This window comes from Lycium ferocissimum, unplaced genomic scaffold (assembly GCF_029784015.1).
Source record: "Lycium ferocissimum isolate CSIRO_LF1 unplaced genomic scaffold, AGI_CSIRO_Lferr_CH_V1 ctg15816, whole genome shotgun sequence".
NCBI classification, from domain to species: Eukaryota; Viridiplantae; Streptophyta; class Magnoliopsida; order Solanales; family Solanaceae; genus Lycium; species Lycium ferocissimum.
The window spans coordinates 19,318-34,845 of NW_026716254.1; the positions used below are offsets into that span (position 1 = coordinate 19,318).

The 15,528-nt window shown below is 37.4% G+C and overlaps 1 protein-coding gene across 1 annotated transcript; it reads left to right on the top strand.

Moving 5' to 3' along the window:
* Nucleotides 1-1,814: 1,814 nt before the first annotated feature.
* On the top strand, nt 1,815-7,062 carry LOC132042513 (uncharacterized). The gene is made up of 13 exons (XM_059433030.1): nt 1,815-1,959; nt 2,037-2,117; nt 2,264-2,395; nt 2,479-2,603; nt 2,685-2,806; nt 2,883-2,965; nt 3,337-3,483; nt 5,103-5,187; nt 5,578-5,615; nt 5,922-6,104; nt 6,233-6,327; nt 6,415-6,512; nt 6,821-7,062. The coding sequence occupies exons 1-13, from the start codon at nt 1,921-1,923 to the stop codon at nt 6,916-6,918; spliced, it is 1,326 nt and encodes a 441-aa protein (XP_059289013.1). The 5' UTR covers nt 1,815-1,920; the 3' UTR covers nt 6,919-7,062.
* Nucleotides 7,063-15,528: the final 8,466 nt, after the last annotated feature.

The following is a 15,528-nucleotide window of genomic DNA, read 5'->3' on the forward strand; positions in this document are numbered from 1 at the left end:
TCATTGATGTTCCCTTGTTCCTTTGATATGTTATTATTTGTTCATGCCTTATATACTCAGTGCCATGTTCGTACTGACGTCCTTTTCTTTGGACGTTGTATTCATGCCCACAGGTAGACAAGGAGGTGGCCCAGATCCCTAGGAGCTACTCAGCAGATTTACAGGAGCACTCCACTATTCCGGAGGTGCCATTTTTGAGATATTATTTTGTGTATATACATGGGCATGACGGGGTCCTGTCCCGTCCTTATATCACAGTATTCTAGTAGAGGCTCGTAGATGCGTATGTGTGGGTAGTAGATGCTCCATGGTGACTACATTGTACATTTGTATATCATTTTTGCAGTCGTGAGAGCTTATATATATATATATGCATGTGTTGCCTTTGAGATTATATGAGTTCAGGATAAGTATGATGATTGGCATGATGAGCGATGCTCGGTAGTCGCCCTCCGGATACCCGTCATAGCCCCCTAGTCGGGTCGTGATACTATTCTTTTGTGTACAGTATATGTAGCGGCCTAGTCGGCTCGCATTGTTCTCTCCAGTTCATGTGTATATATATATATGCAGATTGTACAGAGATCAGGATGTCCTCCTTTCTTGAGACAGTATAGTCCATATTGAATTATTTATAGGTCCTTATTGGATAGTGTTGTTCAAAATTTAAGCATAGGGGTGTTTGGTCACGAGGGATTAGGCACCCGTCGCGACTCATCGATTTGGGTCGTGACATGGATTGGAAGTATAACTGGAGGGGAGGGTATATTTAAGGGTAAATTACGTATATATACATATTAAGGAGAAATATTTACGAAACGTGACGATAGTTTTCTATTTACAAAACATAACATTACAAACCCTATAACAAACATACTTTTTTTTTAAAAAAAAATTATTTTTTATTTTTTTAAAAATATATATATATATTTTTAAAATATATATTTTTTAAATTTTTTTTCGCTAAAAAAATTATGTATGAAAGTTGGATGAAATGTGTATATGTCGCTCAAGGCTTAAAAAGTTCGCTCAAAATTTAGTATATGAAAACGGTATGAAAACGGTATGAAATGTGTATATCTCGCTCAAGGCTTAAAAAATCACCTCAAAATTGTATGTATGAAAACGGTATGAAATTTGTATCTCGCTCAAGGCTTAGAATTTCGCTCACATTTTCGTGTATAAATTTCATGTTGGATTTCTCTAAAATTAATACAACTACAACAACATTGTATACAACTTTGATACAACATTTAAGGCTTAAAATAATCACTTAAAGTTTTGTTTATGAAATGTGTATATCTTGCTCAAGGCTTAAAAAATTCGCTCAAATTTTGTGTATAAAAAACATATGAAATGTGTATATCTCGATCAAGGCTTAAACATTATGCTCAAAATTTTATGTATGAGAATGGTATGAAATGTGTATATCTCGCTTAAGACTTAAAATTTTATTCACATTTTGTGTATGAAAAACTATATTAAAAATTTCGCTTACACATACACATTTCATACATTTTTCATACACTAAAATTTGAGATAATTTTTTAAGCCTTTGAGCCAAAAAAAAAAAAAAAAATTAAAATAAACTTTTTAAAAAATATAAAATTGTTTTTTTATGTTTAAAATAATTTTTTTAAAAAAAATATTTTCTGAAATAAAATTTAAAACAGAAAAATAAATAAAAATCCATCATATTTCAAAAAATATGTTATGTTTTGTAAATAAAGAAAAACTATCATCACATTTCATAAATATTTCTCCTTTAACATGTATATACAAATAATTTTCCGTATATTTAAACTACTTTTGAGCCTTTTCCGTTTATTTAGTTCAAACTTTTAGAGTGACCTGGGGGCTCGTAGGTTGAAAGAGAAGAAGACTAAATTGGAGGTGGAGAAACCCTCAATCTGGAGGTGAATGGCGAGGGTTCCAACTCAAAGGAAGCAGTCTGGCGAGGTATCTGACTTACGCTTCCTACTCTCGTTTCGTGCCCCTGTCCTTTGCTTGATATTCATTCTTCTATGGCTGATTAGGACATGCAGGGGCTCTTGAATAACTTACACGATTGGGAGCTATCATTCAAGGATAAACACAAAAACATTAAATCGAAGTTGGTAATCACTTATTTCAAAACCTACCTCTTCATATCTACTGCTCGATTTACCTAAGTTTCCTGTCAATAATAAGTGTTTACATCACAATGAGGACTGTGGTTGTCTGTCTATGTCTACTAAATATTTCGCCTAATTACCTTGCACAGAGAGAAGACGAGACTGGGACACAAGGAGTTGGCAAATCCCGAAATCCTGCTGCTCCATATATTAATTACAATCCAATTACCCATCATCTATCTGAAGAGAGTAGCATTGACGCCAATTCAGAGAAAGAGCTGGTAATAATTAATTAATTAATTAATTGTCTTTTTCTTTTATAAATGGCAAAGCTTGGTCATTCATTGTATGCTATTTCCTCTAGGGTAATGAGTTGTTTAAGCAGAAAAAGTTCAATGAAGCCATTGATTGCTATTCTAGAAGCATTGCACTTTCACCAACTGCAGTAGCTTATGCCAATAGAGCCATGGCTTATCTTAAGATTAAAAGGCAAGTTTAAATGCACTCTTGATTGTTCTTTTAGTTTAGGGAAAAGTGGGAGCAAGCTCTCTCACACCTCCTTTTATTTAGGTTTCAAAAGGCAGAGAACGACTGCACAGAGGCCTTGAATCTCGATGATCGCTACATTAAAGCTTATTCTCGCCGTTCAACTGCTAGGAAACAAGTTGGGAAATTGAAAGAATCAATTGAAGGTATAGTATAGTTTTATCTATACATGTTTAGCTTCACTCAGGTCTCTATATCTATTTGTCTAATGCGTTGACACAGATGTTGAGTTTGCCTTGAGGTTGGAACCACAGAACCAAGAGATCAAGAAGCAGCATACAGAAGTTAAGGCTCTATATGAGAAGGTGAATCACTCTACTTTTGTTTTCCCCCAAAAGAGTAATAATCTACAATGATTTCTTTCTTCGGCATGCCTTTGAAGCGTCGCGCAAAAGGTGATACAATTGAAATAACAGCTATACTATCAATTCACCTATTCAAATACTGTAATTCCAGCCAATGTCTGCTACAGGTAGGCTTATCATGGATAATAATCTGGTTAATGGGAAATAGAGCTGTTTGTGCACATATGATGTGATAGGAACTTATGCAAACTAAACTGATAAGGTTCTGTTCGTATGCACTGAAGATCTATCTTTAGTTTTTGACACTCTTTAATGTCTTTTTATTGCATTGATCACAGATTATTTAGTTATCAATTTAATCAACCTTGTAGGAGATTCTTAAAAGAGTATCAGGAGCAACAGGAGTTTTTGCACAAGGAGCTCAAAACTCTGGAAATACAATTAAATCTGGCCCTGTAATCCAACCTGTTTCAAGTAGTTCTCAAAAGGTGGCTGAAGTTCCGAGAATTCCTACCAAGGTTCTCATTCTAAACTGTAGTATTGTTGGAAAGTATTATAGCATTTAAGTATCTTAATGCAATATCATGAACCGATTCACTGTCATCTTGTCATAATTCCGTAACAAATGGTTGATTCTACCAGTTATTTTAATAATAATATTCAAGTACTCTTTTTAATAAGAGTAATTGGTACTCTTGCACTTAGCATATAAAAGTTAAACTGATAGTGGGCAGACGTGAAAGATTTAGAGAAATGTAATGAACTTTTATATGATGACCAAAGTTCATGCATATTATCAATTATCCTTGGTAGAAATGTTTGGTTTTGAAATTTATTGTAATTTTTCCTAAAATAAACAATAACTTGAATATTTTTCTTACGGAGTGTTTTATTATAATGTTTTAAAAATGTGATTACGTGGCAAAAAGAGTTGTTTCTGAGTACTTGTATATTATAGATTGTTAACATGTAAAATAATCCTCTATTTCAATAAAAAATCTTCTATCTTAGGTACTGTGACTTAAGTTAGATGTTAAATTTATTCTAAAATAAGTAGGTCTTTGGTGGGGATAAAGTCGACTCTTTGAAGAATCTGAACTTTTTCTAATATAAATTAGGTTGTGCGGCGGCTCTCTACTTTTGGCAGAATACTGACTGTTAATTGAAGCGTGTAGGAATCTTCTCTTTTACAAAGTAAGCGATTTCTGGACAGTCTAGCAGGGAAATTAAGTTGGGACAGACTGTTTGGAGGTATTTTATTCAACACCAAGAAATAGTCTTTACAGAAACAGAAATAGCAAAAACTCCAGATAAACCACTGGAGTTGAAAAGTAAAAGAGCTAATAATTAGAAATACAATCATAGAGATTATCTACTTCAGATCCTTGGGCCTTGACTTGATACCATCTCATACACTTATAGAGCTCTCACCAGGTATTATGGATCAACAATCTAGAGAAGTTAACTTTAGGCTTCAAGGATGGAGTAAAGTTCAGTCGTACTTCAGCATAGACAGATGGAATATCAGCTAAAAGACTGTTGAATATATCTTTAGAACTATTCATTTTACCTATTACTTTTTGAAATTCAGCTTTACCTTGACTACGTAATATATATAGTAAACTAGTTGTCCTTAAGGGTTAACTGACCTTGCAAGCTAAAGACATAGCCACATCTGCTAAATTATAAGTTTTTAACTAAAATAACAAAACAACATCTGAAGCATTCTACTACGGCTCATAAGACCCAAAACTTTTATGAATATCATTTTGCTCTCCATGTTCCTTTAAATGAATCAAGATAGGGCACTAAACTATAAATATAAATATTAAGATAAATCAAACAGAACAGCTGAGTTGTAAAATAAGGTTCATGTGCTAATTTGAAGGATTCTGGAATTTTCAGGCTCGTAGTGTATTTTTGCTCTATCTGAATAAATCAGACCGCCAGCATGTAAAAGTGACAAGCTACCGCATCTCAACATATCAGTTATCTCTATAGTGTAATTTCAACTTGAATGATGCTAATAGTAGATCATTTATCGGGTAAGAAATATATTTTATGAGGTGGTGAAAATTTAGTCCGATACTGGTGTTCACCGATCCGCAATGCCTTGAACATTCAAATTCTTTGGCAGGAAAACAATAGAGATGTTCCTGGGACTGCTATGGAAGTTGAAGATACTCATATTCAGATTAACAGCAAAGATTTAGATGCTTCCAGTTCATATAAGCATAAATAATGTTGTGTCAAAGACTTTATTCAGCATATATAATGTTATTTGTCAAAAACTCTGAGGTCTTGTCTCATAGCCTTTTTGACAGTGGTATTCATAATTCTGGTTTAATGATGACAAAGACTAAACCTGTATCATTTCTTTTTCTGGATGAACAAGTCGAGTCATTATAAATTACGATCACCAACATAGAGTTAATTTGTTGTCGGACACTTTTTTAGTTTTTTTTTTTACCTAACATAAAGCTATCTTCGCTTGCTAGCTTATGCACTTGTTTGCTCTAGAAACATCTACCTCATGATGAACACATTCAGAGCAAGCCATGTATACAGTAAACTTCAAATAAGTAATGCACAATCATAAACACTTGTCGTAGGGACCTTGTTGAAAGCATATGGTAGGGTTACTACAAAAGTAGTTCTACTATTTTGCAAACTGAAGTTAAGATCAATATTAAGGTTTATCTCGCATATATATTCTGAAAGCACCCTTGAGTATTTTATGTTAATGCATACCCATTACTGAAGTTTCACATAGGGTGAAACCTTGAATATTAGTTAGTACCTCCAAGTGTCTGAATTTTTTTATGACTATTTGGGAGTATTTTAGTGAACATCTGTATTCCATTTACATGCAATATCAAACTATTGTTCTGTCATTTCTGTTATGCTAATATTCAAAATCCTACACGTACACTTGGTGTCCTACTTATTTTTGCAGAAAACTCACAAAACTAGCAAGCAAGAACTCAAGGAATCTGTCCAAGATCTTGCTGCTCGAGCAGCTGCTCTTGCCAAGGCTGAAGCTGCAAAAAGTATTGCAGCACCAAATTCAGCCTATCAGTTTGAGGTTTCTTGGCGGGGACTTTCTGGTGATCGTACTCTGCAAACTCAGTTATTGAAGGTCTAACTTACTTTCTGAATCTTCTTTTCTTCTTTTATTTGTTGGTCAAATCTATGTTAAAACAGTGAGAGACTACTTTTTAATTTCTGCACCTGTTTCAGTAATCTAGACCTGCTCTCTCTGTTCAGGTCACTTCACCTGCAACGTTACCCCGAATATTTAAAAATGCATTGTCTGCTCCAATGCTCATGGACATTGTAAGATGTGTTGCCACATTTTTCATGTAAGTATGGGGTACATTTAGGTGGAATCTTCAAATAGAGTCTGCAGATAGTTAATCTTGACATGATTTTTTCCTTCTATTCATCAGTGAAGATATGAATTTAGCAATTAGATACCTGGAAAATCTGACAAAGGTCCCAAGGTTCGACATGATCATCATGTGCCTTTCATCCAGTGATAAATCTGGTATATCTCTCTGAGTATCCTTCAATTTGATTTTCATGTACTTACATGTTTTTACTGCATACTGATGTAAGCAATAAAGGCCTTACATAATATGATCCACACTGTTCCACTACTTGTGAAGAGATTTAAGAGTAGCAGAATTATGTACATGCTATTGGAACATCATCGTGGAAATTTTTTCCTGCATAATTCTACTAATCTTCAAGATTACCTCTTTAAATCTTCTTGGCTTAGATGAGAGTACCCCGTGCATTAAATGTAAGTCGCATATCACAGTTTAGTTTTACTGATTTGAGCATGTGAAACAGAACTTTTCAAGATATGGGAAGAGATCTTCTGTAAGGGAGCTGCGGAGCACACTGCTACCCTTGGTGCGCTTTGCTTCAAGTATGGCCTAAAACAATGATGGAGCTTTTTCTGGTGCAATTAATGTGGGAAAGCTGACATTCTTGTATTATTATCAGATTGTTGTAATTGTACAAAGCGAACATGTTACGTGGATACAGTTTGTTACTGAAATGGGAATTTTCTTGTTGAAATTCTGTACTGATATCGTTTGCAAAATTGATATTTTGATTAGTGTCGTGTTGCTGAGTCCTTTGGATAGTAACATCATTTTGCTGGAGCTAAGATGGTAACTGTTAGGCTTCCATAAAGGTGGTACTGGAAGAAGCTTCCAAAAAGGAAACTGTAATCAAGAAATTATACACGGTGGTGGTAGAGTAATGCATCTGAGCTTACCTGAAAGTATTTCACTTTCAGTCCCAACTATAATCACGGATTCGAAAGATTAAAAAGAAAGGGAAATGCTAACGGATTTTATATCGTTTTGCATATTGAGGATAGCTTCCGGTCGAGTGAAGTATCATACGAGAATGATATTACATATATTAGTGTCATTTGGCTCTAAGCCCGCGTCCAATACTAATATTAAAAATGAAATTTATAATAATTTTTTCCCTGTTCTTTGTGACATTAGTTATTGAAGAAGTAGTTGACATTTATCGCAAACGCCTAAAAACTAAATCATAATATTTTGTATGTGAAAGTTAAAGAAGAATTGCTTTTTATTTTCAAATAAATATATGATATAAGAGATTTTCTCTTTTTCATTTAATTGAATGCTCTTAAGAATATAGTGTCCAATTATTCATATTGAACTTTATCATATGTTGGAGTAATTTTACTCATTTTTTCGAATTTAAATTAATGTTGACTAACCAACTATTACAAAAAGATGTTTGGGTGTTCAAGAAAATGTTGACACGATTTTCTACCTCAAATAAGTAAAAAAAAACTATAATTTATTAATAGTGTAAGTGACGTTATATTAATGGAAAATGAAACTACGCATTACAAAGCAACAGTCTATTGGCGAAGCCAATAATATGTTTGCTAATTTTCTTCTTTATTTTGCTTTATTGAACTGGGTATTTCAGTATTTATTGTTGAAATTCAAAGTCAAATAGGTCGGTTCATTCTTTCTGCAAAACATTCCAAGAAGAAAAAACATAGCTGACGATCAATTTTAATCTCAAATTAATAAGCAACACAAATTTATATTCGTTGATTTTATTAGTTATCCTAAATGAATTCACTACTTTCAATAGCAAGCTTTTTTTTTTTTAAAAAAAAAAAAAAAAAAAAAAAAAAAAAACAATTTACACTGACAGGCTGTTGGTGCCCATTAGAGTTTTTCTTTATTAATAAAACCAGAAAGTAGCATAGTATCCTTACAAAATGATGTCTATAATTCGAACTAGCTAAAATAAGTAAATTGAACTGTGCATATTGCACAACAAGCTCATCATATAAAGACTCAACAAATTATTCATGGTAATGTTAAATTCAAAGATCTCTAGAGTAGTGCCACAAACAATATTGTTAGTGGAATCTATAGTTTTTGAGCTGAAGATAGAAGAATAAGATCAATAAATAGGCTTGTAAATATCTGTGTTAGTGATACGTGATAGCTTTGCACGACCTAGGTGTCTGTCCCAACGTATACTTACTTTTCGCCTATGAACAGAACACGTTACCTAACTTGTTCTACGTACGTGTTTGCGGAATAAAAACAAACAGGAAGGTAAAGGACACAATATTTTTACGTGGAAACCACCCGGCTCAAAAGGTGATGAAAAGCACAACCTACAGACCTGTAGGATTTCCTCAACAACTTCACTACGACAATGTCACACCCCACATTTGGTAAGGCGTGATTGGCACCCGGCACCTTACGAAAATCGAGCGAACGAACTTATAACTTGTGTTTTCTATGTCTCGAATGACAAAATAAGACTAAGGCTAGATATGAACGTAATATCATGTATAAATATATGTCCAATGAACCCACAACGCCAATATAACGACTGACAGAACATAACTAAGCTATACACAAGAAGCGTCGCAAAGCCTCTATGAACATGACCGAAGTATATGCAAGTCGGGACGGGGCCCCCGACATGCCACAACAAAAATAATACAAACATATATACATCCAGACTCGGCAGTGCTCTAGGAAGAAGTGGAGCTCACCAATCAGAACTGGTACCTGAAGGCAGCCTACTGTCACGACCCAACCTCGTGGGCCATGACTAGTGCCCGAGCTGGACACCCATACACACCTATTAACCATAATCAGCATACAAATAACTTATACATATACAAAAGTCAAACGTCGTCTCGACCTGTCGCATATAAACATATATGCGTACGAAGCGGCAAAGGGCCGTCATTATAATATACACAACATGTCAAAACATATATACGTGCGGCCGACAAGGAGGCCGCCACGGCGAGCGGGACCGCCCCTAAAAACATAAATCACACACGGACATGGGCCCGAAGTAACTATTCACAACCCACACACGTGTGTCTACGGACCTCAAGAGTAATAACGAGAATCATATGACGGGACGGGGCCCCGCCGTGCACACGAATAGACACACACGTATACAACGAACGAGTGCTGCACCAAAATATGGGCTCGGAACAAGGAGCGCTCCAAAGTAGCAGAATCGGTATCCTAGGGCGGCGGGTCACCAAATCGATCGTTTGTACTGCGGGTACGAAACGCAACCCCGAAGAAAGGGGTCGCACGGAATATGTATTGAGCGTGTAAAACATGGAATACGATAGAGAATCGTCGCATCAAGTAAGGAGTACAGAAAATCATAAGACTTGCCTCTGAAACATAAATCATGCGTATCAATATCATATCCCGCCTATTATGGGACTGAGTGACATAAGTAAAACATCATCATGTACATATGCATGTATAACGTGTACATATAACGTGCCCCGGCCCTCTAGTGAGGGACGCGGTAAATAAAATCATCATATACATGATGCAAGCCCACTTGCCTCAAGGCCATTTACAAGGAGCCAAGCTCGGGAACTACAACACTTGCAAAGCTTATTCATGAAGCGGGAGGTTCGAGTATACTTTTGATGAGCACCTTGGATCCCAAGTCCATTTGTTGATGAAGATTGCTTGGGAGAAGAAGAGGAAATGGGAAGCTACCACAATGGCTAAAGATCGAAGAGTTGGCTATTCTTGCAAAGGAGATTTCAAGATTTTGGAGAAAGAAGAATAGCCAAACAAGGCCCTTGTCTCATTAAGGGTGTTTATGTCATTTGCATTTCTTTTATTTCTAGCATGGTATAAATAGCTCTCTTCTTCTTCATGGAAGCTTAGATTATTTTTGGATATTGATATTTTGAGAATTGTAAACTCTTTTGAGTGTTGAGAGCTTGATAAGCCTTAGATTGTGTAATTGTTGAGAGGAAAGGTTGCTTGGGATTCAAATCCCTTGAGGTCTTCCTAGGAATTTGGTGTTTCTTTTGTTCTTAATTTAGAGGTCTTAGTTTTCTATAACTTTGGTTGCTAAATTAGGTCTTAAGTTGTGTCAAATTATCTATCCTTTTGTTTCTATCTCTTTAATTTCTATTTTCGTTCTTAGTATTGTATCAATTGGTATCAGAGCCTAAATTAGGTTTGTCTCAACAAATCTAGCTTGGGATTTGATTCTACAAAAAAAAAAAAAAAAAAAAAAATCGAAATGAGAAAACCCCCAAAATATTTTGTTTGTTTTGTTATTAGATTCTTGTTCCTTAGTACGTTAGGGTTTCAAATCTTCAAATTTCGTGTCAATCGGGTCAATATTGAAGAATCCACCATTTTTGAGTTGAAGCTTTTGAAAAACTTGAAGAACTTGAAGTGGGTCTTGTTGATTTGGGTGAAATTGGGACTTGAAACTTATTGGGGTTTGTTCTACAAGTCTTGGGGAGTCTAAATCGAAATTTGAAGGAAAAAAACAAGTTGATTTGAAGGTAGTTGGAAATTTGAAAATTGTTGGTGTTCTTGAAGATCTTCAAATCTTCGTAGGAAGAAGACTCTCCAAAGCGGGGATTTAATCCAAAGTTTTCAAGTCAAGATTTGGGAAAAGTGTTTTTCTACCCCAAAAAGGTAAATACTAGGTTGAGTGGACCCGAGAAACGTCACCGATGATCCAAGAAAATTTGGTCCAAATTTCGAGAAGTTCGATTTCAACACGAAAATCATCGTAGTGTAAAAGAGGTGCTTATACGGACCGTATATTCTTATACGGACCGTATATAAGTTAGTCGTGCTTCAGACCAAAGAAGACTACTTACGTTTCGTGACATTATCTTATACGAGTACTTCCACGGACCGTATCCTATTCTACGGACCCAAGTTGGTCGTGTAGCCAGACCCAACCAAGAGCACTTCTTGTTTTGCGACATCATCTTATACGAAGCACTTCCACGGACCGTATCCTCTTCTACGGACCGTATAAGTTGGTCGTGCTTCAGACCCAACAAAGAGCACTTCTTCGTTTGTGACATCATCTTATACGAGTACTTCCACGGACCGTATTCTACGCGGACCGTATAAGTAAGGTCGTATTTCTCGAGGTAATTTGCATTGATCCAAGTTTCATTTCTCAAAAAAAAAAATTTCTTGACTCTCATTATTGATTTTGTGTCCCTATTCCTTTGGTAGGGAGCAAAAAAAAAAAAAAAAGAGTATAGAAACTTTAAAATTTTCATTACTTCAAATTGATACCTTGGATCAATTGGGACTTCCCGACCGCGTTTTCAAGTTATCACCTACCCGGGCTCGAAATTTTATTTATTTTCCCAATTTTTGCATTCCATTTTCTTGTGTCTCTCAACTAGTAGCCATTTAGTAGTTGTTCCTACTTGTGTTTGCTAGTTCTTGTGTCCGCATTTCTTTCGTGCCAATTCTTTCGTGCTTTTCTTCGTTTTTTGCTTCGTTGTTAATTTCTTGGTTCAAGTCCGTTAGATTGAATTGAGTCGTCCGTCTTTCTTAGTCTAACAAGAATCTATTCGACCAAGAGTAGAATTTGAACCCTTGCGACTAGTCGACATTAACAAGCACACAATCTTTGGCGGAAGCAATTTGCGAGGCAATTAAAAGGTGCGCATACTGAAAGGATCGTGAGTTGATTTTACTAATCTAACGTGTTTGCTTGTTTTGTTGAGTGTCTTTAATAGGTACCATGGCTACGGAGGATGAAACACAAGTTCCCGGGGGGAACTTACATTAGTTGATGTCATGAGGGCTTTGCAAGCCTTGAATGATAAGGTTGGAAGTATGGATGGTCGAATGGAAAACTTGGGAAGTAGAGTTGAAGCGATTGAAGGAGGTAGTAGGGAGGTCTCGTATTCGCCTCGAGTGCAATACCAAGGAGGCACAAGTGGAGCTGCTGGAAGACTTCACTTACATTGTCACCCGGCACCTTCCATCATCTATATAACCCCACTCCCCAAAACACCCCCCAAAACACTCCACAAAACACAACTCTCACCCCACCAAACAACATTCCCATAGGCCAACGGAACAATCCACCCCCACAAGATCAAACTCCAAATGACCCACATCCAAATGATCCACCCCCAAATGATCCACACCTAAATGCACCTATGCCACCCCAACACCATCCAAACATCCAACAACCAAATGATGATGAGATAGAAGCAGCTATACTCGAGCACGAACAATATGGTGACCAAGGTCGAGGCAACGAAAGAGGCAAGCACAAGGAGATTATCGAGGAGGGGTGGAAGGCATGGTCCTAACCTCGCATGGGTAGGCAAAGAGGTACCAAGCTCGTGAAGGGTACCAAGGTCGTGACCATCAAGGTTATGATGATGGAGATTTCAATGGGAATCACGGTTATGGAGAGAAGCGAGACACCACAGTCTCAATTCCATCAAGGTTACTTTTCTAACCTTCAAAGGAAGTAGTGATCCCGACACGTTCCTTGATTGGGTGATGTATTGTGATAGAATCTTCTTGACGAATGACATGTCCGAGGTGAAGAAGGCATCTTACGCCATTGCTCAATTCGGTGGTATGCCTCCACATGGTGGGAAACTCGAAGTGAAGCAAGAAGAATTATCGACTTCCACCCACACCTACTTGGGATGAATTGAAGGATGCTACGCGGCGTAAGTATGTCACCGAACGCTACAAACAAGAACAACTCAAGAAGGTGTATACCTTAAGGCAAAACAAAAAGAGTGTGGAAGAATACTATGATGAGTTCCAAATTGTCAAGATGAGAATCGACTTTGATGAGGATGAGTTAAATGCTATGACTCGATTTCGAGCCGGGTTAAATGGTGACATTGTCTCCCAAATGAGACTCCACAACTATGGGAGCATTGAAGAGACCCTTCAAGCGGCTATTGAAATAGAGGAAGGTCTTAAGGAAGACAAAATCAATAAGTCAAGAGGGTCGTTTGAGTTCATGGAACAATAACAAAGAATGAGGGAGCCTCTCTTCCAATTGGCAAAAGAATAAGGGTCCCATACAAGAAGTCAAGAAACCCTTTATGAAGAATACTCAAGTTGAGAAGCACATTGACAAACAACCTCCGAAGTTTGCTCCAAAAGAAAGAGGTACGAAAACTCCTATTCAATGCTTTAAATGTCATGGCTTCGGTCATAGAGCAAGTGAATGCCCTAATCGTAGAGCGTTTATTTTGAGAGAAACTTATAGTGAGGACGAGGAAGAATGTGAGGAAGGAGATGATGAGGGAGATCATGAGAATGAACAACATGATAGTGAAGGGGATGGTGTCGTTGAAGTCAAGGTGATGATTTAGCCCATTGTATTTCTTACGTGGTGCGAAGAACCATGATAAGCAAAGCAAAGGATGACCCAAGTCAAAGGGAGAATCTCTTCCATTCCAAGTGCATCATTAACCAAAACACTAGCATCATGATCATTGATAGTGGGAGTTGTGCCAATGTTGCTAGTACCACCCTTGTTGATTTCGAAACTTCCCACCACCCGCCTACGAAACCCTTACAAACTTCACGGGCTCAACGAATGTGGTGAATTGAAGACTTGGCAAGGTATCATCAAATTCACGGTTGGGAAGTATCACGATGAGGTGTTATGTGATGTTGTTCCCATGCAAGCGTGTCATCTTCTACTTGGCCGACCATGGCAATATGATAGGTCCGTCAACCATAATGGGAGAACTAACCAATACACCCTTGTCCACAATGGTATCAAACATGTCTTGAATCCCATGACCCCCTCCCAAGTGGGTGAGATCTACAACAAAATGAGGGAGTTGAAGGAGAAGGCTCAAAGTGCATCGCAAAAGAAGAATGTGGACGAAGAGGGAGTAGTTCTCAAGAGCAGCGAAAGAAAGCAGATTTAGAGGAAAAACCACAGGTTCTTTGGCAACTTGTGGGGAAATTGGGAGGAATTGGGAGCGTCAACCGTGATTCTCCTCATGCATAGGGAAATTGCACACTAATGAACTAACCCCTTCTTTTCCTAGTTCTATTTCTTCTTCTTTTGCGGTAGAATTTAATGACGTGTTCCCAACGGAACTCCCAAAGTGGTTACCTCCTTGAGGGGAATTGAACACCAAATTGACTTCTTATATCTAGGTCTCAATTGCCAAACAAACCTGCTTATAGAGCCAACCCGAGATGACACTAAGGAGCTTCAAAGGCAAGTGGATGAGCTCCTTGGAAAAGGAGTCGCGCGAGAAAGTACGAGTCCCGTGCGCGTGCCATGATCTTGGTGCCAAAGAAAGATGATCACGGCGCACGTGTGTTGATTGTCGTGCCATCAACAAGATAACTGTGAAAGTATCGCCATCCCATACCTCGTCTTGATGACATGCTTGATGAGTTAAATGGTTCATGCATCTTCTCTAAGACAGATCTTAGGAGCTATCATCAAATCCGATGAATCCTGTGAGATGAGTGGAAAATCGCATTCAAGACCAAGTTTGGTCTATATGAATGTTGGTGATGCCTTTTGGCCTCACTAATGCTCCTAGTACTTCATGCGCTTGATGAATCATGTGATAAAACCTTTATTGGCAAATTCGTGGTTGTTTACTTGATGATATTTTTGTGTATAAGTAAAACCAATGATGAGCATGTTATTCATTTGAAATGTGTTTGAAGTGCTTAGACAAGAACAACTTTATGCCAATGTTGATAAATGTTCTTTTGTGTGGATGGTTGTTTTTGGGATTTGTCAGAGCTCGGCGGCCGAGGTATGTACATATAACGGTCCCTGCCCCAGCGAGGACGCGAACGAAGTCATCATATGCCATCTCAACGCTCGTCACGTCACCCAACCTCGTAGGCCGTGACTAGTGCTCCGAGCCGGGCACCTAAACATATCTATCAAACATTATCTCAAACATAACGAACGCGATCAATATATGACAGAGGCCGTATACAAGGCTATATTGCAAATTCAAATAATTTTAAAAATTTCCATGCAGTTTCCTTGTTTTCGCTGACTAAAACAATCAGCACGAAAATACTGTAAGAAAGGCCGTTACTGGTGGCCACAAAATATATATATACATATGCGGTCCCACGCTCGCCAACAAAATATCATATACTATGCGGACCCGGGGCCCCCGCGGGCGGGAAAGGAACCCCCCAAACACAAAAGGCACAAAACACGGCCCCCCAATTTCC